Here is a 22,281-nt window from a genome sequence, read left to right as displayed (position 1 = left end):
ATATAATGGCAAGTGTTTAGGGATAATGAATAACTAATTTGGTTAAAAACTTCTCTTCCGTCACCTTTTAACCTCACGTCGCTTAATTACCTGCCGCGGCTGTCCATGGTGCTGAAGATACAACAACGGCGTTTTGAATCGTTCGATATTAACGTTTAAACTCTATATGTCCAGATGAACATGTTTACCACAGTGGGAAAACAAATGTTACAGGAACACAATTAGGCATTAAACCAACATGGAGAGCATACTGTATATCCTCAATTATGCAACACGGATGAAAAAATAGACTTCTTGTGCACAGGCTGGAAGAGACTCCAAGTTAAGCTATTAGACCCAAATAAGTTGTTGAATGACATAACTTTTTTATTTGCCCAAACCACTCAATACTATAAGCTGTATGATATTTTTCACTTACGTGTTCCGATTCTCTCAGGTTACAGCCAAGGTGGAGTTAGAGCTGTGCGTGCATCCAAGAACCCCAAATCAACACCGGACTGTCAACGGCAAAATCTTGATCTGCTTTCTTCGTTATGTGGGCTGAATTTCCTCAAGAGGCAATGTAATAATTCGCCCTGCGTAAATGAATTCAATTCGGTAACATACAGACACGACTGTGGTCCATTTAGGCTGTGTTGGAGTCCATGGGCTATGTATGGATCACCCGTCTGAACGCGTACAGGTCTCTGAGTTTGTCCTATTCTCTTCAGCTCTCTTGTCTTCATCACTGACATGCGCCTCACGCATTGACATTGCCAGATCAATTGTAAAACATGTTTCAGGAGTTTGAGACTTCACATTAGCACAGAAAATCTCTACACTCATTCCGCGATGAGGTCTGCCCAACGTGTCTGTTTCCTTGTAAAGAGGGACAAGAATCAGATTAAATGAAGTGAGATCTGAATCAACCAAATATGTAATTGCCAATACATCCATGCCCATATTTATCACAGTACTACAAGAGATGGGGTCACACTGCCATCCAGTGGTTACACCGAGTATCAGGTCGACCAAATTTATATAGGAAACTGAAATACTGTGGAATTGTTTAACATGTCAGTTGCATAACGAAGCAGAGCAAAACGCGTGTTAAATGTACACAATACAAATCTTTCATTAATAACATGGAAAATGCACGCGGTTGGCTAAGGATGTTTTTTAGAAGTTCCGCTACAACTTAACCGATGCATTTCAATATTAAGGTTCAGCTCTTGTTTCTGGTGGTGGTTTTGGTAATGTTCACTTGACACGATGGTAATGTTTACTTGACATGGTTGTCCAGGATTATGACTGCCTAAGAATCAGAGTTGCACGACTTTTATTTTGACAACTGTAAACGCCCCCTCAGCTGTTGTGGAACTGACGAATATTTTCCTTCATGAACATTTGTTTCCCTTTAGAGGATTTCTCAGTGTGTAATTGCCTACAGTCCAGAATATCTCTATATGATCAATGAACAAAGTGTCAGTCTAATTCGAAGTCTGCTGTTAAAGAAAGCTACTGCACGGTCCATTTGTTTTTTCAAGTTTTGGTATATGTCCGCATGAACCTAACAAGTAGCCGTACGCGAACTTCTACAAGTGTGTAGCCTTTTTCTGTCATAGCCGTTTTCTGTAGCCTAAATATCAAAATCTCTTCAATGCACGATACACTTCCTAGATCGAAAGGGTGTAGAGCTGTTGAGGTTAAACAGTATGTATCCGAATCCTCAAGGCATTCATTTGTCTTTGTGTTTGAAGTGTCACCTGTGTACTCCCTCAAGTTATTTGTTGTAGCCTACTTCTGTAACAATCCTCCCTTCTCCTGTGTATTGCAAGTTGTTTAAAAAAAGGTCGGTCAAACATTTACAATTGTGCCCTTTCGTCTATCCTAAAGCAAAATTGGGCGTGCAGCCAAATGAATAAGCTGTTCTCCAAAACCAGACTAATTAACTGGTGCTGTGCAGAACACCTTAACAAGTCCAGAGTTCAACCTGTCCTCACTGTCGGCCATGGCAGAAACCGGACAGCACACTCCAAGATGAGGTAACAACGATTTTTTACAAGTTTAAATTCTACTATTTTTGCGAAACCTATCTGCATTCAGCGTGTCATGTCTCCTCTATAACTCTCTCTCTCTCTCTCTCTCTCTCTCTCTCTCTCTCTCTCTGCGATTGACTCCTTCAGCTTGTCCGATATGGGGAATCGTCGGGTGGCAATTGTGGGAGCTGGGGCCGCAGGCCTCTGCGCAGCGCGACACATATTGGCGCGTCCGAAAATATTTGCCTCTCCTGTGGTGTATGAGGTGTCACAACACGTGGGAGGTACCTGGTTCTACGAGGACACTGTGGAGCCCCAAGACAGACGCCATGTCCATAGCAGCATGTACAGAAATCTCAGGTAAATCGCTTTCACGTCATGTCAAGGTACTGGTGGTAGGCTTACCTTCGTTCCATATCTGTCTCTCAAACAATGTTCGAGTTGTAGACACTGTTTCGTTGTCAAGTCTGAACTTCACTAGGCCTTGCCTGCTTTGCAAAAAGTGTTGAATATGGCTGAACATTTGTGATTAATCTTATTTCACACAGGTAATACTGAAATAATGGTGTAATAAACATGACCCACATTAATCATTGTGTAACTGCCATGCTTTCTCGGTGCAGAACAAATTTACCCAAGGAGGTGATGATGTTCCCTGATTTTCCCTTCGAGGCCCACCTGCCTTCCTTCTTGCCTCACCAGGATGTTCAGAATTATCTTGAAAGATACTGCACACATTTTGCCCTTACACCTCACATCAAGGTATTATTTAAAACCAGTGCTGTCACATTCCCATTCATTTATACATAGATACCTCTTCCAACATAATTTACAGATGGGAGGCATTACAAAATGAGATGTTGTACAAGCTAATGGGAAATTGAGTAAAAAACGAATATATAACATACCGTCTTTTAAATATTATTAATAACGTAAAGCAATATGTTCTGTTATTCCATGCTTCAGTTTCCCAAGTGTGAGATTGTTTAGAGGAAACTGAAGGCAGCGTAAATGGAATAGTTGCACGAAAGGCTCTCAGTGAGCTCATTTGTTTCCTGCCAGGTGTGTTTGAACCTGCCAATGATCTGAATATAATGACTGTCTATAGGTCTTTCTTTATCTTAACATGCTGATTCACTACGTGCAAAACCTAACCGGGTCCGTCGAGACACTAATTACATTCAGAATAGTGGCAGGTTCAAACACACCTGGCTCCACAGGGAACAAACGAGCTCACCGAAAGCCTATCATGCAACTAGTCTATAGAGACCAGGAGCCGTGCAAGAGCTGGGAAAAGAAGGGTTACTTATTAAAGAGGTGAAACGGTGTATTAAATGTCAACTTTACATGGTTGCGTTAACCTGGCACTTGAGGAACAAGTTGACACACATATACTGTTGGAATGTAGAAATTCTAACACATTTTAATATCAGTCGGGTTACTTGTAAATGTATTTGTTTGTATCTATTACACATTTTATATCTAAGTACCCCCCTGGCCCCTTGACTTGCCAAATGGTTAGCTCAAAATGTGTTGCATTCCTCTCAGTTGTTGGCCTGCTGGCGATATCCCACTGACAAATGAAGAATGATAGAGTCTGGTAGACCCAGGCTAGTTGAGGTCCCTCTCCAATAAAGACCCCATAACATTGCCATGTGAGACAACTGCCTGTGTGTCCTGTGCCAAGACCTGTCACTGAGCTTCCATCGGTAATCCCCCTCCAAGTTGTGTTGTATGCCTGACGAATAAAAAGCAGGTCTTGTAAAGCTGTGTGTCTCTTTCCCAGTTCGACACAGCCGTGGAAGAGGTGAGGCCCATCGCCATGGAAATGGACAGAGAGAAAGGCCTGGCGTGGGAAGTGACCTCACGTGATAAACATGGAACAAAGAACACTGAAACGTTTGATTCTGTGTTTATCTGTACAGGGTAAGAAGAGCTTTAGACAACAACACATGACCTGAGTTGTGGTGGCCATGGTTGTTTTTTTGAAATGTACAGAAACATATTGGCATAAAAATTGGTTTATTTCAATAACGATGTTATGCTTTGTTTGACTAATTGACAGAATAAGGATTATAGTATGTGATGATAGGATAATAAATGCATTTACAAAACTGTCTTTGTGGACTTCTCTGTCTGATGAACAGAGAATACAGTGGGAATCTGTATTTCCACTGACTAATGGTTCTGTGTGATACACCATGACATTGTTAATCATGAGTTGTGGTTTCCTGGTGTTTTACAAAGTGTCCTTACCCAGAGTCTGGTCTTCCTCCAGGCACTATTCGGACCCACACATCCCTCCCACCCCTGGGCTGCAGTATTTTAAAGGTGGGTATTAAGTTCTCTGGTACAGGGCTGCAGTATTTTAAAGGTGGGTATTAAGTTCTCTGGTACAGGGCTGCAGTATTTTAGGTGGGTATTAAGTTCTCTGGTACAGGGCTGCAGTATTTTAGGTGGGTATTAAGTTCTCTGGTACAGGGCTGCAGTATTTTAAAGGTGGGTATTAAGTTCTCTGGTACAGGGCTGCAGTATTTTAGGTGAGTATTAAGTTCTCTGGTACAGGGCTGCAGTATTTTAGGTGAGTATTAAGTTCTCTGGTACAGGGCTGCAGTATTTTAGGTGGGTACTAAGTTCTCTGGTACAGGGCTGCAAGTACTGGACTGAAGCGTTCCATTTGTGAGATATCTGCTGCAGCAATTAGCTTGCACTGTAATAAATAAAACTGGCTACACTAGATGCACATGTATGATCAAAAAATATTTTTACGCTCTAGTGCAGACCCGCTGTAGCCCAGAACTTAGGTTTGAAGTATGTTCCTAATCGCCAAACACACTCATGTAATCCCTGTGGATGTACTTGTCCTGTTAATCACAGGAAAGGTGATGCATAGCCATTTCTACCGCTACCCTGAGCCATTTGCTGGGCAGTCCATCGTCGTCTTTGGAGCAGGGGCCTCAGGGCTGGACATATCCATTGAGCTGGCCCAGGCAAAGGCCCAGGTAAGTGCTATTTGTCTCCCTCACATACGTGTACACCTGTATGTCCACTACCTACCCATCCTCACCATCTTCTAAATACCAGCATGATCACACATCTCTGTGCCCTGTCTCTCTCCACAAATCCCTCAGGTGATTCTGAGCCACGGCAGACCAGCGCTGACCTTCCCTCTGCCCCCTGGGATCCGCCAGGCCCCTCCCTTGACCAGGGTCCAGGAGGACGGCCGTGTCCAGTTCCAGGACGGCTCGGTGGCCGAGGCGAATGTCCTCATGTTCTGCACGGGGTACAATTTCAGCTTCCCGTTTCTGCGCCCGGAGCAACTGCACTTAGATATCCGGGACCACGTGGTGATGCCCCTGTACAGGTTCATTCTGCCGCCCGCCTTTCCCTCACTCTTCTTCATTGGGGTCTGCAAAACCATCTGCCCCTTTCCACACTTCCATTGTCAGGTAAGGCTCTCTCTCTCTCTCTCTCTCTCTCTCTCTCTCTCTCTCACCTCTCTCTGGATATGTATGTGTGTGCATGTGCGTGTTGTTTGCGTAGGGAGGAACCTTTCGTGTTTCCTCAAGCATCTTGTGCTCTGCCGGCTGCAGGTCCAGTTTGCGTTGGCGGTGCTTGATGGCACAGTTAGCCTGCCGTCTCAAGAGGAGATGGAACGAGACGTCCAGGACGCGGTGGACAGGAAGACCACGATGGGGGTCCTGGAGAGACACCTAATGAGAATGGATTCTGAGCAGTGGAACTACTACCAAAGTCTCGCGGACAGCGGAAGGTTTTCACCTTTGGCCCCAGTGATTCAGAGCCTGTATGAGGAAGTGTGGAGACAACGGAGGAAACACCCACAGCAGTACAGGAATGCGAACTATCGACTCGTTACTGACACCAAGTGGGAATCACTGGAGAAAACACACTGAACAGAAATGCATTAATTCCAGTGGGGTGGTTAAATTCCAAGATAATCTGCCATCATCTGCATTATAAATGTCTTGGAAATAGGCCTATGTATTGTATTAAAATATATTGATTACCTCAGGTAAGTGGCTTGTATTTCCAAATTATATTCTATGATTCTTGAAATGGAAATGAAAGGATATTCATATTTAAAAGTAAAAGAGAATTGCACATTTATGTATGATTGACTACATAGCCACCCACACTGTCAAGGCATCGGCTGCAGTGCACAAACAAATTGCGCAACAACTGGTCTAACAGTCCCGTTTCTGAGACGTGGTTTGAAAAGCTAAGTAAGTGAACTTTCAGATAAATGTGGGATAGTGGGAAGAAACATACTGTGTGGAATTAATGTACTATGCATTTTCTGTCATTGTTCCCTTTTAACATCGATTGACTTTATGAACTCCTTCCAAAAGCGCTTGCAAGAATCCCAGTTTTCCCATCTGTTTCGAGTCGACATACGGATTGTGAAACTGGACACCTAAACTGTTTCTTAACCCTTTGTGCCAACTTGTTCTCATGCTTTCTATTTTATGTTTTAAATAAACCGAGACACACCTCTCATACTGTGTAATTGTGGGACTTGTATCATGCATGTTGATTATGTAGGTGGCCTCAAAAGCACGAACATTTCAACGACACCACCGAAATTACTCAGTTAAAGACAGAGGTTAAAGAACAGTCTGGGAAGTTCTGGGAAGTGGGAAGGCGAATAGGGCGGGAGGAAAGGGAAGGGGGTATGGGTATTTCCTTGCGCCAGAGGAAGGCAAAAACATCTTTTTATATTTCGTTTAGTGTTGCGGGACATCATGGTGTCAAACCCGAGGCATTGGGCGTAACGCAACAGCTGCTGCTGCAATGTCAGGAATTCAGCACCACTTGAACTAGGTAATTGCCTGTTTTATCTCTTATCACATCATTGTCGGAAAATAAGTCAGAAACAATGGTGATGTTTCCCATACCGTGGAACGTGTTGCCATAGACTGCTAAGAATTCACATGCTTCCTGCCTGTGCATTTCAAAGTAAGGAGAGGCATTTTGGGGTGTGTGCGTTTATGCTCGATGTTAGCGAAGAGGGAAAGCCTGCAGTTGCCGCAAAATAACATCTAACTAGTATTTAGTGTAGTTTCAAAGTAGGCTAAATAGACGAGTTATCGGGTGCTTACATTTTATTGAGTTAATATAACGTTATCGATTTTTCATCTCTATCGTTAGTTTTCATACGTGTTCCGATATTTCACTTGTTTCATTTAAATTTCGCTGTTGACTTCTACTAATTCTCCCCCCTACCCTTGCAGCCCCGCCGAACAGGGTCCCAGGACTTTGTTAAATACCACTGAATGGAGGGAGATACAGAGAAGACTGAAGTAAAGGCTAGTGATGACATCAAACTTTCAGGTCATGAGGTTACAGCGGGGGGCTCAGCAGCTGTCCAAGACGTGGGCTCGGCGGACGACCAGTCTCTACCCATCATGCATTGGGAGGCATTGAGTTTGCGAATAGCTGAACTTGAAAAACAAGAGGAGGAGAGGAGGGAGAGGGCAAAGGTGGGAGAAGAACTGCAAATCTAATTGAGAGACAACATCAGCGCTATTTAACCTGATATAGCACACACAACACAAGACTGATATGATCTGTTACTGCCTGTTTGAAGTGGAATCATTAAATAGCCTAATTGTATTACGGTCAGCATCATCTGTGTGTAAAAAATGAATTGATTGTAGGCCTACTCAACATGTATGTGTGAAATGTTATAACATAGTTAATTTATACATATGCTGTCCTGATTTCTTCCTAGACTTTGAATATACCAGAGCGAGGGAGAGTCTTTGGCAGTTGGAAGGAGGACCGACAGCATCCCTTTCCCACGGGCCAGTGGGTAGACTCCGATGAGGATGACTGTGGGGGATGCCGTTCACCTGTCATTAAGTCTCGGTATAGTGGATCAGCTGTATTTTATCAGTATGTGTGGACCCAACCAGTAGTGAACGATAGAGCCAAAGGGATCTACAAGTCAGGTGTGGGTGTTCGTCTCAAAGGTCGTTCTCAACTATTGAGGAACTCCTGATCTCAGTTGTGGTTCTGATACTGCACAGGGTCAGTTTCTATTTGGGGCCTCTACTCGGTCTCTCTCTGGATCTGGGAGGAAGGAGTACGGTTCACAGACTGTTATTCACTTGTTGTCTGTCAACACCAAAGATCTTAGAGCAGAGCGAGTCTAGAATTTTGTATCAGTACTATCATCGTTGAAGCTTCCCAGCTAGCAGTTCATTCTGACATAGGTCTGGCTTCCGTGCTTCTCCGTGGGTCCTCTGTAGTGACCGACTGGGTCTTGAATGGTTCTGGTACTGGGATGAAATCAACAGGTGTGTGTGTGTGTGTGTGTGTGTGTGTGTTTCAGTAATGAGAAGTCCTCTGTCAGAATGTTGTCCATAAAGCCAGAGCTTTGATGTTGTTTCTTGCACTCTTCAAATACTCATATGAAACGTTTTTATTGTTACTTTCCTCATTTACAGGTTTAATAGTCAGAAAAACCTTCAGCTCTGCTTCATCAATAACAGTGAGAGTGATGAGGATGAGAAATCTGGTAGTGAGGTAAATACACATATTAAAGGGGACATCTGCAAAACACATTTCATTTGATTCTGTAAGTTTTCATCCATTGTCCCTGTAACAGGTTAGACTTTAGACTTTTGTAATATAATATAATTGCACAAGAGATCTAGTTATTTATATAATTTTCACCACTATTCATTTTCCACAATACCACAACATGTGTCCTTAATGAGTTTGGGAGAACAGTTTCCCTGAATACTTCATCAGTCGCCGTTTCATTTGTTTAACTATGCTCTGTTTGGTACGGTTCTGGAATGTTCTCTCACCCAAAGTGTTCCAAAGAGTCTGAGGCGCGAGGGGGCCAGTCTCCGGGTCTAAAGCTGGAGGTCCAGGCTGCGCTGAGAACTCTGCGGGATCAGCTTTTAGCCGAGCAGAAGGAGAAGGAGGTGAGAATCACAGATAATGCATCGGAAGTATTTCTTAACTCTTGTTAACTATGAAATAACATGCTTTGTGGTGGGAACAAAACCACTATGTCTTGTCATTCTTGCTTCCCTGCACCATGTTCCACCAACAAACTGAGTAATGAGTATTTTGAAAGGCTGGGAAATACTAGACATTCTTTGATCTTTACGAGTCCGTAGGCTACATGATGTCATGTCTTTGCTCACAACATTTCCTGCATCCTTTTCCTGATATTCTTCATTACTTACAAATTATCAGCATGTCTGCAACCAACAATATACTTGTCCAATAATAACACTGAGAACAATTCCAAGTATGTCTTCAAATGGGAACAGCCTCCAGTTCTTCTCACTGGTCAACTACTACAGGGCGCTGGTCGTGAACACTGATAACGCCTATCATATCTGAAGTTGTTGTAGTGTAGAGGAGGTGAAGAGGCTTTATCCATTATCCACAGCACCATGTGCACTTTTATTACTAGTCACCTCCTCTGTCATGGACTGGTGCGCAGATGTTTGGAATAAATCCCTGTGGGGACACTTTTTCAGCGCCTGACTTGCAGTGAATCTGCCATGAGGAGGAAGCTGCTTGACCGTGGTGACCTCCAGACGTGCTCTGTGCAACAGCTAGACTCACTAAGGGAGTCCCTCCTCCAGGACATCCATGGTGAGTTTGCATTTCCCTGGCTGCTGTTCCAGCATAAGGCAATGATGATGTAATTCTGAAGTCATGATAGTTAATCAGTAATCTTTTTATATTTCATCTTGTTCAAACACCCACTCATCATTAGTCTTTAAATTGCATTGTTCACTATTTTGTATTGTATTTACTGGTTGCATGTTTTGTCTAATTTTCCTTTAAATGTGTAAAGTGTATTGAGACTGTGATTCATGATGATACTGCACTGTAAACAATGAAGTGATTGATTGATTGATTGATTGATTGATGGTAGAACTGTCACGGTTACTTAAATTTCAGTTTAAAACAGGAGAGCGATAAATATGCATAAAATTGGCATTTGCTGATTGGAAATATGTGCCAGGCTATTTTCTTTTTTTGTAGCATTATCACTCAATGTTAAAGTTGTTTGTTTTACATTTTCAGATCTGAGTTCCCAGTTGGTCGCTCAGCTCTTAGTACGGGATCATTTACGGACAAAGCAGGACGCTATGCTTCTGGATGTACAGGATATGACATCATTGTGACAAAGGAACAATTTGGACAGGACCCCAATCCAAACAGTTTACTTTGTGTGGCGAGTTATCGCCTTACTTTCCCACATCTCTGTCCAGCCTGTCTGGGTTTCGCAAGATTTTACCATGCAACAAAATTGTAGCATTCCATATACTCCTACGCAAGAGGACATCATCATCTTCAGACCAGTTTCCTGTTTGTTTGAAGGGAAACTTTAAGTTTGGCATAAGATGGTGAATCTTACAAGAGATTTACTGGTGCTATACAGTATGTAAATAGGTTTAATTATTACATTGTTGTCACAAGTTTTATTGTGTGAACCCTCTTGTTTTTAAGTGTTTAATTTATAATGAAGAGGTTGCTTAAAAAATAAACTACATCTCAGTTTTAGTGTCTATGTCGAATCACAAACAAGCTACCATCAGTTGTAATACTATAATTGATGTTTTGGTCAGAGCCTTTCATTTTTACAACAACTTAAAGCTGCAAATGTTCTTAGGCTGTCACAGTTGTCTTTAAGGATAACATCATTACTAGCCTATATAATCATTTTTCATAATATTATGCATTTTTTGCATTTAATAAATGTAATTTTATATAAAGTTATATCATTGTGTGACATCTGCTATTATTAGACATAATACAGTACTGTAGGCCTACAGCAATTGTTATTTAGGTATGTTTGTTTATGCATATTCCATACAGTTTGTGCATACCTTGGAGTCTACTGAGGATGTTTTTGCTGAAGGACATAATGCCTTCATCTTGGATTTCATCAAGACTCACTTGGCTATTTATAAATGGTTGTGTACCGCTTTGGGCTAAAGGCAAGAGTGATGCGGGTAGAAAGGAAGGACTTCTAGACCTTAAAAAAAAAAAACAGTCTTGATCTCATTGCGGAGCAAGCCTTGTAATTGGTCACCACTGTTCAACGGAACCCATTAAGAGACATTATCACAAAACATACTAAATGATCATAAGCACAATCAAAGCACATAGATACACAAATCAGGCACTACTACGTTTAATGTTTGCAGTTTAGTGAAAGGGGGGCAGTCAGTCAACTAACACAGCGTTACACACAATTTCAGTTAGAATCTAAAGACTGTATTAAACATGCATCAATGTTCTTTTGGTAATTAGGCCTTGGCAATAATCAGGTAACCTTACAGTAGGTGAACAATTTCAACCAGAATGATTTCAGTTCTTAAAAGTTGATGAGCTTCAGAATAATGATACTTACCGAGTTAGCATGTGAGGCCTCGACCTACTTCAGAACAGTTACTGCGTGCATACCCCTTAGACGATCTGAGTCAAATACTTCACCAAGAACCTCTTGCTACACATATTAAAGGCCGGAACAGTTTCAAACTCTGCTGATAGTGAGTAACACACACACACATACACACTGCACAACAAAATGAATGGCTAATTGTCAGCCACTGAGGGCCCAATCAATATTGGTCAGTTATAGTGAAAAAGTATGTGCACATCCCAGGTCAAGGTGCAGAACAAGGGTAAATCATAAAAAATGGATAAAGGTTTGCACACTTGAAATCCTTCTTTTTGGTTTTATTTACTCTTAAGTAAATGGTCGAAACGTCATTCTGTGCTTAAGAGTAGCCTAAATAAAACCAAAAAGAAGGATTTCAAGTGTGCGAACCTTTTTCCATTTTTCCCCAATCAATATAGGTCTGTATTTGGAACACATTGTTATAATTACAACTCATATAGGCTATTCTGTCTTCTTTTTCTTTTTCTTGCATGCCTCTTGAAAAAAGACATCAAAATGGGCCTACCGTAGCCATGTTACTCAGTCCTCTTAATTGAAAGAGTGCAAAAATCATAAAGCTGCTATGGTGCTCAATTTCAAAGGACTCTTAAAAGATGTTTTAAAGGATAAAATATGTCTCTGTGATTCTGGCGCGCTGCCATACTTTGACGCACTAATCCCTTAAATGTAATCTCAGTGGGGGCTCAAGATCCCGAGTGCCACCTTTAGCTTTTTAAGCAACTTTGAAAGGTAGTACCTTCTGTAGCCTGTGCGAGGTGTTGTTGCATGAGTGACGAGCCACCACTATTTCGTTGCGAACTATGTCGATACATTTTTTTTTCTTTATAAGTGAATTTCGATGCAATCTTTGGACTATGTGAAATATAACTATCTGGCTTCGAGGAGAAACCCGTTGGTTTCGGATGACGACATTGACAACCATTTAAAGACCTTTTCATGGACTATTTTGAAGGACAGTGTGTGATATTTCATCATTTTAAAACTGGTAACTGAAAGCAATTTGCCAACTGAGTAACCCTGGAGAACAGTCAGAAGTTGGGTAAACAAGACTGTTGATGGAATTTCGTGCTTCAGTAGGTCGGTGTTTTGAAGGTACGCAGCTGTTTGGCTGGCTTTCATGAAAACAACTGATCAGCGTTAACTATCGATACTGAGTTAGCTAGGTAGGTAACGGACTAGCTCCTGCAACGACAAGTTTAACTACATAGCTAAAAAGCTACCTTTAATTGGTGCTCGCAACAGCTTCATGATTTTGCAAACAAGATATATTTGAATGACGTGCCCACTAAAATGGTTTTCCAAGGTGGCAAGTCTAGCAGACATGTAGTTTGTTAGCTTCGGAGAAGTCATAGTGAACTTGACGTGAAACGCTAACTGGTTCGCCAGCTACATAAACTTGACTGGAGATAGCTGGCTGAAGTTAATCAAACACGGGCAAAACAAAAATCATATCGGTGTTCCCAACGCTCAGAACAGCGTCCTTGGAGTCATCTAGTCATTTATTACCTAAGAAGCAGAAATGCTATAGAACGGAAAGTAAGAAGGGACCATTTCCCATTGAATAAGTGGCTGTAAGTTGCCCCGGACACTAGGCGTAGGGCCTGCTGGTCAGGCTTCCGCCGGGTTTGATTACGAAGTCAAGCCGTGTAGGGGACGTCGTGTCCAGGAAGCACTACAGCCTGCCCTAGGGCCTGAAGATCTGAAATGGAGAGAATGGAAGTTGACCAGTGCGCAGGCGCAACTTGTGGAAGCGGAGGAGGGGCTCTTCGGAGGTCGAACAGCGCTCCTATGATCACCAGTGTCAGGTCTGATTTCTTTTCTATGACTTGAAACCTGATGTAGCCTACTGTAACAACAACAGACACACTGTATTATCTCATACAAATCCACACACTGACACTTTAATGTAATTGATAAGATGTGCAGTTACAGCACCTCGCAAGGTCATGTCATATTATCATAAATCAGTGATGAAATGATAAACTGATTAATTCCCCTGAATGAACATTTCTCTAAACAGTGATGGTATGACAGTGTTCAGTCCTACTTCTTCCGCCCGGTATCGAAGGAGTAGTGTGTCAGTCAATCCAAGTTGCCCTCCTCGTGTAAGCATTATTTCTTACTTCTGATATCATTCTTCAGACTTTACCATGAGACACTGTATGACATGTATCAAGGTTTCTTTAAAAGATTGCCTGTGAGGTTGACTTGGTTGTCCATATGAGATATCACATTCATTTGGATTGAGATGTTTCACGTTTTATGCATGTCCAGCCACTGAGTTTACTTGATGAAATGTTTTTGTTTGGCTGTAGGTGCTCTCTCTGTCAAATCCCTTTTCATCAGTAAATGACAGATTGGAACAAAAGCGACAGGTGAGTTGACTGTGGACAATAGGACCAATAGGTCCATAAAGGAAACCACACTATGTAGATTTGTCGATTACGTGTATTTTCACAGTGACAAAAGCATAATATTATCATGATTTGAATTGACATTTGATTGTTGAATGAGAGATTGCTTTTTTGCTTTGTTTTGGTTGGTTATTGGTTGATGAAAGAGTTCACAAAAAACAGTCACACTGTTCTTCGCTGAGTGTTAATCTTAAGGTTTTTGTTTTGTTTTGTTTTGCATTGGTTCGTTTGTTTGTTTTCTCACAGGCGGAACACATGGAGCTCACTCTCAGAGGCAGTCTGCAGAGACTAAGGTGAGGGTGCTTCAGCACACACACACACACACACTTTCTCCATGCTGACACTTGGTGCTGTGCTCAAAAAGAAAAACCCAAGCTCTCACCATGTAAATTCGTTTGTCACGTCTTGGTGTCACTGGCGACTATGCCGCTCCGTCCAGCACCTCTTGTCTTGTGTGTCGAGTACTTGTATGTGGAGTTCTTTGGGTTGCACTCTGTGCATACAGAAATGTGCGATAGAAATAAAAGTGACTGCAAAGATTCAGCCCGGCGCCTCAGGTGGATAGAGTGTTCATAAACGGTGCTCTTGGGGTAGGACATTTTCATTGGAGCAGAAAAAGCAGGTCCAAGGCACTCAATCAAAAAAAAGGAAGAGTTTAAGCCTTTATTAAGTATGGCTTAAATCATATTAAAAGCTTACAAGCCAACATGTTTCGACCAAAGCATGGTCTTCTTCAGGGCAACGCGATTTAAGCCATACTTAATAAAGGCTTTTTAACTCTTCCTTTCTTCCTTTTTTTGATTGAGTGCCTTGGACCTGCTTTTTTTGCTCCATAGAAATAAAAGTGACTTGACCCTCATAGCACAACTCTTACTTTCTCCTATTCTATCTGAAGTGCCTCCCAACTGGTTCCTGTTCCAACAGCGAGTCACTGGCATGACCATATATCAGTGGTGAGTCATAGTCATCCTCTAGTTGTTTGTTTGTTTGTTTGTTTGTTTGTTTGTATGTATGTTGGCCTGTGGGGGGCGCTGTGGCGCAACAGGCTACTCGATACTGTAGCTGGAAATTGAAACCACTTTTTACTACTGCTACTGTATGATAGCCCAGTTCCTTGCCACCACATGGACCCCATAAACTAGAACTAGTTCAGTGTTGCTTACCCTCTCTGAACATTGTTAGGTACTGTGGCTTGATTGTTCTACTGCTCTAGTAAGTCACTTTTGGGGGGAAATCTGCTATGTAAATGAATTAATAAATGTCAGTGTATTGGGGATGGTGGTAGAGTAGCGGTTGAGGAGCTGGGCTACCATGCAGTAGTAATTGTGGGTTCAACTCCTGCGACAATGGCCCTTGTAATATGATTGACATTTTGGATAGTACAAGTCACTTTGGATAAAAAAAAAAGTGTCCACTACATGAATAAATGTATTTGTTTTACCAAAAGCCCATTGCCTTTTCCGTAATTTCCACTGTGCTTGTTCTGGTAGGGCTTCCACCACCAGGACAGTGGGGTGACACCCAACTCATCCCCCAGTCCGACCAGACGATTCAGAGGGTGAGTTTGTAAACTGTGTCCAACAGAGACGCTTTGGAATGGGCCCTGATTTAAATGCTGGGCTAAGGCGCATCGTAATTTCCCAACTATTAGCCGCGGCTTATACATTGATTTTGCAACATTTCTTCAGCTATGAGGTTAATACACGGGGCAGTTAATATGGTATTAATATGGCTGTAATGTCATAGTTGACAACTCTAACGCTCCTGGCTGGAAACTCACGCTTTCAGCATCAACCTCGCTGTCTCTCACACACACAAGAAATGTCACTCTAAAACCATTCTTCTTTTTCTTCAATCTGTTCGTTATCAGTTGGTGACTTTGTAGCGATTACCGTTGAAACGGCAAACCATGATAAGAATGTTGGCTATATACAATTACTGTGTTCATTTCATGAACACAGTGTGGAAACCGTGTTAGCTTCACCCCAGCCTGCATTTGACATAGGCCTGGTTGACGTCTATGAAAGAAATCCGACTGATTCTGTTGTCTTTGAACATTTAAGTTATTTAATGAAAACATGATGTATCCTTGAACTATGCTTGACTCTTTTCCTAAAACCGAATGAAACCTAATTACTGTATGTTCATGTACATCTTAAAGTGACAGGCACTCAATTAGACCACACCAACCCTGTAATATCATTAAAGACAAGTGTAATCAATATGAAGTATTCAGTTTACTGAATATGTTAAGCTATAAGTAATTATGCAGATCCTAAAATGCTATAAATTGTTAACAAAATGTATACAAATTCTGAATTCAAAATATGAAATAGAAACAAGACAAGCCATTTTCTGTGTGTGTAGGATTTGAGCAGAGACTATTGCCACTGCTGTGAATGATCTGTATCCTGCTTAAGGCATGAAGGTTTTCAAGGAAATTTCATAGTGCTCCTAATTTTTTTTCTGTGCTCCTAAACTTTTTCATTTAGGAGCACCTGTGCTCCTAGTGAAAAAGCTTAGCGTACAGCCCTGAGTGAGGTTAATACACGGGGCAGTTAATATGGTATTAATATGGTTTTGTTTCTTTCAACTTGCATAAACACTGTCCTACATCTTATACACAGTGTGGCTAATACACCAGAAATTATTGTAGTCTAAATTTCTACCTTTAAACAAATATGCAAAATCTATTTGCAGCTTTAATACCACAAGAAAGATCCTAAACACAAACAGCATCTCCGACCACATGATGCTGTTAGTTCATGCATGAGAACTGTGTTCATAGACTGACTTTGCACTTTGTCCAGCATTTAAATTAGTTCCCAATTGACTGTATTTCTACTGTTTATACTGACAAGTGGTTGGTTTTCAAAAGAGCTGTGACTGAGTAACAAGTAACAAGAGGCTTAGAACAGTAGGGGATTATATGTGTTAGTGATTTGGGAAGTAGTAGCTCGGGAGGCTTAGGAGCATAGACCTCTGAAGTTTGCCTACAAAAAATCTGTCATCTTTGAGATCCAATATCTTCCGATTTTTTTCAGTGGGAGTATAATATGGGGATTTTGAATTATCACACCTGGCGATGAAGTCTGAAATGCAGACGTTTTGCTCAACACAGTTTTGTCCTCTGCCTTTCAGTGGGTACTGTGATCTGCGGTACGTTAAGATGGCAGACTTAGATTTTTGCTAACCCAGAGCTAACTTGTAATGCAACTTGCCATAGGTAGTTAACTTCAATTAACACTTGGATATCCATACAGTATATCCACACTATGCAAAGATGGCATTTTTGGTTCGTTTTTGTAGGCGAACTTCAGAGGTCTATAATTGGAAGGCTGCCACTAGCTGAGTGGTTCTTCTTTCATAGCAGTGTGAGCTGGGTCCGAGGGGTGTCTATGTTTTTATTCTGTTGTGTGTGTGTGTGTGTGTGTGATTTCTGCTTTGTAATAATTCTTCTACACATAGTATGCTATGTAGCAAGAGGCCAAGTAACATGTTGAGTTGCAACTAGTCAGATGTCATGTTGGACAGCTGGTTTGCAAACGAGTTCAGCTGTTTCGTTAGATTAGAGGCAGTGTCTATAGTCTCTGATCTCTCCTAGCCCTGGTATTTAAACCATCATGTACCGCACTAGGTAAACGCAGGTGAACACCAAGGCTATCCTCTAACTCTGGAAGTGTAGACATCTATGGAATGGCTTTTGAGTTGCCTTGGGGGCTCAGAGACCATGCATACTTGTCAAGCGAGTGGCAAAAATCTCAGCCAATGCAGGCATTTTACTTGGTCAACTTTGTTCTGTGTACTGAAAAGAGGAAGTTATCTAAAAATGACTCATATTTGATACGGGTTTTAATTGAAAAACATGCAATATTCACCTTTTTGAAATGTGAATATGCAACAAAACGACAAGCCTTGAATGTGTCATGCCAGGTGTTGAGAATGGGACAGGTTTCATAGAAACCAACGGGGGGATCCATGATGGTTGTGATGAAGATTCTGAAAAAAGAATGTGGCAACAGCACAATATTCCGTCTTCGTACTCTCTTGTTACGTCAAAGAATGTCTCAGTGCTTTGCCCTTCCTTCCTTCAAAATGTATCCTAAAGCACTGTATGACTGTTGCATTTCCAGAGGCTCCGTGAGCTCGGCAGTGAGGTGGCCTACGTTGGCTCCACTGAAAAGGAAAGGTAGGCTCGATACCAAGCAAGCCTTAAGTGAACTGATTGAAATGTTACGATGATTACTAATTATTCTTTATTTTCTTTATGGATGTTTTTTTTATTATTATGATTATTCTTTTGTGTTTAGGAGGCGTGGAATCAGATGGCCCTCCCAAAAAGCTCTTTGTTGCGGGGGTGACAGAACCGGCTCATGTAACCAGTTATACAGTCAGGTGAGGCTCCAAGCGAATACTGTTTGTTCAATGTATGTCATTGTATATTTATGTATAAGGATATGTAATAATGTTTATTTATACATCATTATACATAATATATACCCAACAATGTATTTTCTTCTATATGTTGTTTTTGGTATGTATGTTATATTAATAAGGACGTTTTGTTGCTCTGTTTTGGCAGTGTTTCCCAGCCTGAGGACTCTTCAGCTGGAGGCCTGGCTGTGTGTGCAAGCCCTCAGAACAGCCCCATTTCTCTGTCCCCTCCACCCCCTTTCTCCCCCCACCACCCCAGCATCTAGGAGCTCCAACAGCGAGTGTTCAGCCTACCGGCCCGGGACGCCGTGCGGACTTGCGGCCGGGTATTTTGGGGTTACCTAAACAACGTGCTGTAATCATAGCTGCAGTCTCAAATCAAGTCACATGTTGATAGGAAGACTTCGCCCCAATTCTGGCAATCAATTTAGTATACCATCACACAGCAATCTGGTATTTGTGTTTGGCACAATGCTTTTTTAAAAAGTAAAAAAAAAGAATATGTAATGGACATTTTCCGTCTCTTACACACCTAGTTACTGAATCAATGAGGTATCTACAAGTGAATTAGATGGTATTTTAAAGATATAAGTATGTAAAGATATCAGGAACTAGCCCAAAGGTTTCACCAATGGCATCTGAGGGGTGCAGTACTTTGAAAAGCCAGGTGTGTATCAAGAGTGTGATAGCACTTAAATATTGTTAAATTTGTTTGTCTCTGAATCCAACGGTTGGAGATAAGATAACAATGTCTAATTATATTACATATTAGACATTAGTACTCTTATGGGATTTGTAACTGACGTGTTTGACCTGGGACAGGGTCTTTTGGCTTTTTCTCAGAATGTTAGAATGTGAGCCCACTCACCAGTGTAATTTGTTTTCTAATCGTTTCAGTCAAGAGTTAAGAGAATGTCCTCTGTTGTTCTGTCAACACCTGTATATCTAGTTTGGTCCAAAGAGGTCTTCCAAAACGAAGTCCAGATATTTTTTTAAGTCCTTCCGAAATCAGATAGGGAGGAAATAATCAAGATGTAATGGCCGTTATACCTGTGTGTTTGTTTTGTACATGTACAGTATGTGAATATATATAAAAACTAAACAAATACACAAATCCCTCGTCAATGCCAAGCTTTTGGCTCAATGAGTTAGCTATGATAGGCAATCTTTCATCGTTGGGAATGTACCAATCATTGAGCACACAGTTTTGACATAAACCTGTCCTGGTATGTGTCAGCCCTACGTTTTAGCATGTGTTTTCACACTAGTGTGAAGGCGGCCTGGATCCATTGGAGAGATAAATGCTAGCTCTTCTAGGGGGGGTACACAAGGACTAGGTTTAGGAAATTCTGCCTCACAGTCAGGCAATCGTGGGTACTTCAGAATAGGGAATCAAGGATTAGAAAAGCGTAAACTTTCAATTTACCCAAGTCTTGGTGTTGTATATGGTCTTGAGGATCATATAAGAGGAAAATCACAGTTGTAAGTTGTTTTTCTTTTCCCTATATTGACTGTGATGTACAGTTGTATTTATAATCCTTTGATCTGCGCATGACTCTTATGTAAAAATTTGTATCATGCCGCTTCAGAGAAGAATCTTTCACATTCAGGAATAACTGAGATGGTGATGGTTTGGTGTTCCTCGCTTATACATTTCACATTGAAGGAAAGATGTGATTCTATTTGCAGATACCTTGTTTTGCTTCCAACTTTGACTATTTGCACAGTATTTGATGTATGATCAATATTGCTGTTACATGAGTGGGATCATATTTACAATTATATTCTTTTGTTTGTTTGTTTGTTTGTTTGGCTTTAACGTTATGGCAATTTTGAGTTAGGGCATGGAGCCGCTATCCCACTTTCTATTACTTGCATTTTAAAGACAAAGATATGTAGAAAGACCGACTCCAATACAGTTCTGAAGTTACGTTTTGCATATCACTGACTCAAGACTACCCTATCCAAATGACAAAATGGTTTCATATGTTAAGTCCTGTTGAGTCCATTGGCACTGCTTGAATCAACCTGAAGCCCTGTAGACAGCATCCCAATCGAAATGTAGTAAGTCCAAAGTAATTGGCCTATGTATTTAGAGTATACCATTCCAATCTTCTCTAGAAATGCTCATTTTCTGTGTAATATAAATGAAAGAAATGTAAACCATAATAGAGACATTCTGAATTAAGTGTGTGTTTGTTAAGAATTCCATGAAAAACACTTAGGGCCTTCTGTCACAAGATGTGCAAAAAAATTAGAATATGTTGCTCCTTTCTTTTCTAAAAACAAAATCAAGCCATGTCAGCATTGTCTTTCAAACTCCACAGGATTTTAATAACCTCCAGAGCCCTTTCTTCAATCATGATCTATACAGAAAAAAGAGTGAATGATGGCCAAAGTTTTTTTTGATTTGTTGATGTCGCAGGGCTATTTGAAACTGTCGTCACAAATTACATATCCCAGAGACTCAGACACTCGGCCACATATTTTTTTTTTCTTGGCTTTGTTTAGCACACATTGTAGGGCACTTAGTCATGCTTTTAAATACTGTCAGCAAAATGTTTGCTTAGCTCTGTATATACAGAATAGCATATGTCTTCACACAGCTGCTGGTATTTCAACATGTTTTTTCCCAAAACCAACACATTTAGGCTGGTTGACACTCAATTAGCAGTGCCTAAATTAGTACCAGTCCCAAAAATATTGCCAAATTTTTATTTTTAATTTTTACTTTAACTTTATTTCTTTAAACAGAAATACAAATGTTTTTTCTTGTTGCAATGTTATCTTTGAATGTTATGTTGTTATGCTCCATGTCCTTTAGTTTGTTAGTGTGTTCATTTTTGGCTTTTTTTTTTTTTGGACTGCCTGTTAAGTAAGGGTCAAGGTTTCCACCAACAATGTAATCTCTAATAGTAATCATTGGTTCCAGAGTGCAAACGGGCAGAAGGCTTCTCTTGAGCCGTGGGCCTTTTGTGGAATACTAACGCTGGCTTGGTGTTATGCCTTATCTTCTGGCCCAGCTGAGACTGGGCTTTTTTGTTTGTTTCAGCAACTCATTCTTATGTTTCTCACTCAATTTGATTGTGAAATTCCATAGGAAAATGTCATAGCCGCAACTGTATCAGATATTATTGTAAATATCATAGAAAAATGATAATTTTAAAGTATTTTTCTGTGCCCTTCTGTATCCATTATCTAAATGTTTTGTAAACAAAGGACTGTCCGTGATTGAAACATGAGAGTAGCAGTATTATAAGAGGTGTGTAAATGGCTTTAAGAATGGAAGGCGACACAGGAGAAGGACTGGACATTTTTGTTTGTCTGTTTTGTTTGGCGTTCACCACTGCCAGTGCCTCGTGTGGCAGTTGATTTTATGTTCTAAATGCTTTCAAACCCCAAGTCATGAGAAGAGAAAAGGATTTTTTGTGTGTATTTTTTATGAAGCTGTAACATACAAAGCTGATGGCAACACAGATACGTTCCATTTCCTGTAATTATCTCATGACAAAGTTGACTGACATGAAAAAATGTCACCTTTTTATTGAAAAAAAGAAAAATGCTGCACAGTTTTAGTACATATATATTGTATATGAATTCAATCATGATAATAAAATTCTTATTATATCATGACTGATAATACATGTGTGTATCATTTGGAATTTGCATTTTGTTTCTGACTCCCAATATACATTAACAACAGTTTGACCACGTCAGAATTGTGGCATCTGTTCTTGTACAACACCACAGAATGCTCTTACATCTTCAATAAAGTGATGTACTTTTAACAAACAGATTTGCGATAGGTGATGACAGACAACCCAGATTTGTGTTTTTGACCCTATGACCTATCCTGTTACTTCTTTAATGGAGCCAGAGCCAGCTCAAGTCACATCTGGTAAGGCTGACAAATGTGTTGCTGTCACCTGCAAGGACTTAATGGCAACTTTTT

At 40.8% G+C, this 22,281-nt stretch overlaps 3 protein-coding genes across 7 annotated transcripts; all 3 read left to right on the top strand.

Annotated features, from left to right (window-relative positions):
- The first annotated feature begins 1,352 nt into the window (after window positions 1–1,352).
- LOC134080728 (uncharacterized) lies at window positions 1,353–6,536 on the top strand. 4 transcript variants are annotated; one of them, XR_009939248.1, is made up of 10 exons: window positions 1,353–1,580; window positions 1,876–2,024; window positions 2,166–2,378; window positions 2,642–2,780; window positions 3,805–3,944; window positions 4,297–4,349; window positions 4,896–5,020; window positions 5,150–5,467; window positions 5,612–6,051; window positions 6,166–6,536. XR_009939248.1 is itself a non-coding variant. In XM_062537309.1 (9 exons), the coding sequence occupies exons 2-9, from the start codon at window positions 1,897–1,899 to the stop codon at window positions 5,930–5,932; spliced, it is 1,437 nt and encodes a 478-aa protein (XP_062393293.1). In that variant the 5' UTR covers window positions 1,353–1,531; window positions 1,876–1,896; the 3' UTR covers window positions 5,933–6,536. The 4 variants fall into 4 exon arrangements, 3 of the variants coding, with proteins under 3 accessions (XP_062393293.1, XP_062393291.1, XP_062393292.1); XM_062537309.1 differs by having other exon boundaries at window positions 1,353–1,531; window positions 5,612–6,536; XM_062537307.1 differs by having other exon boundaries at window positions 5,612–6,536.
- On the top strand, window positions 6,173–10,793 carry im:7136398 (schwannomin-interacting protein 1). Of its 2 annotated transcripts, XM_062537310.1 has the most exons (8): window positions 6,173–6,262; window positions 6,768–6,860; window positions 7,271–7,519; window positions 7,771–7,907; window positions 8,489–8,567; window positions 8,861–8,974; window positions 9,542–9,659; window positions 10,098–10,793. In XM_062537310.1, the coding sequence occupies exons 3-8, from the start codon at window positions 7,313–7,315 to the stop codon at window positions 10,196–10,198; spliced, it is 756 nt and encodes a 251-aa protein (XP_062393294.1). In that variant the 5' UTR covers window positions 6,173–6,262; window positions 6,768–6,860; window positions 7,271–7,312; the 3' UTR covers window positions 10,199–10,793. The 2 variants fall into 2 exon arrangements, with proteins under 2 accessions (XP_062393294.1, XP_062393295.1); XM_062537311.1 differs by lacking the exons at window positions 6,173–6,262; window positions 6,768–6,860 and adding an exon at window positions 6,884–6,995.
- A 1,448-nt stretch (window positions 10,794–12,241) lies between these two features.
- Window positions 12,242–21,962, top strand: LOC134080727 (P2R1A-PPP2R2A-interacting phosphatase regulator 1). The gene is made up of 9 exons (XM_062537306.1): window positions 12,242–13,286; window positions 13,502–13,586; window positions 13,797–13,856; window positions 14,142–14,188; window positions 14,791–14,848; window positions 15,386–15,453; window positions 18,029–18,084; window positions 18,206–18,290; window positions 18,478–21,962. The coding sequence occupies exons 1-9, from the start codon at window positions 13,186–13,188 to the stop codon at window positions 18,593–18,595; spliced, it is 678 nt and encodes a 225-aa protein (XP_062393290.1). The 5' UTR covers window positions 12,242–13,185; the 3' UTR covers window positions 18,596–21,962.
- The last annotated feature ends 319 nt before the right edge of the window (window positions 21,963–22,281 follow it).

The sequence above is a fragment of the Sardina pilchardus genome, chromosome 5 (assembly GCF_963854185.1).
Source record: "Sardina pilchardus chromosome 5, fSarPil1.1, whole genome shotgun sequence".
Taxonomy (NCBI): domain Eukaryota; kingdom Metazoa; phylum Chordata; class Actinopteri; order Clupeiformes; family Clupeidae; genus Sardina; species Sardina pilchardus.
The sequence above is the reverse complement of the archived record's forward strand: the minus strand, read 5'-3'. Positions and strand labels throughout refer to the sequence as shown.

Bases quoted from the DNA above. Each gene is read 5' to 3' on its own strand.
- LOC134080728 (XM_062537309.1), top strand. From the start codon at position 1,897: ATGAATAAGCTGTTCTCCAAAACCAGACTAATTAACTGGTGCTGTGCA. The intron at 2,781-3,804 runs GTATTATTTAAA...TCTCTTTCCCAG, and splicing joins CCCTTACACCTCACATCAAG to TTCGACACAGCCGTGGAAGA. The intron at 4,350-4,895 runs GTGGGTATTAAG...TGTTAATCACAG, and splicing joins TGGGCTGCAGTATTTTAAAG to GAAAGGTGATGCATAGCCAT.
- im:7136398 (XM_062537310.1), top strand. From the start codon at position 7,313: ATGGAGGGAGATACAGAGAAGACTGAAGTAAAGGCTAGTGATGACATC. The intron at 7,520-7,770 runs GTGGGAGAAGAA...ATTTCTTCCTAG, and splicing joins AGAGGAGGGAGAGGGCAAAG to ACTTTGAATATACCAGAGCG. The intron at 8,568-8,860 runs GTAAATACACAT...TCTCACCCAAAG, and splicing joins ATGAGAAATCTGGTAGTGAG to TGTTCCAAAGAGTCTGAGGC.
- LOC134080727 (XM_062537306.1), top strand. From the start codon at position 13,186: ATGGAGAGAATGGAAGTTGACCAGTGCGCAGGCGCAACTTGTGGAAGC. The intron at 13,857-14,141 runs GTGAGTTGACTG...GTTTTCTCACAG, and splicing joins GATTGGAACAAAAGCGACAG to GCGGAACACATGGAGCTCAC. The intron at 14,849-15,385 runs GTGAGTCATAGT...TTGTTCTGGTAG, and splicing joins GGCATGACCATATATCAGTG to GGCTTCCACCACCAGGACAG.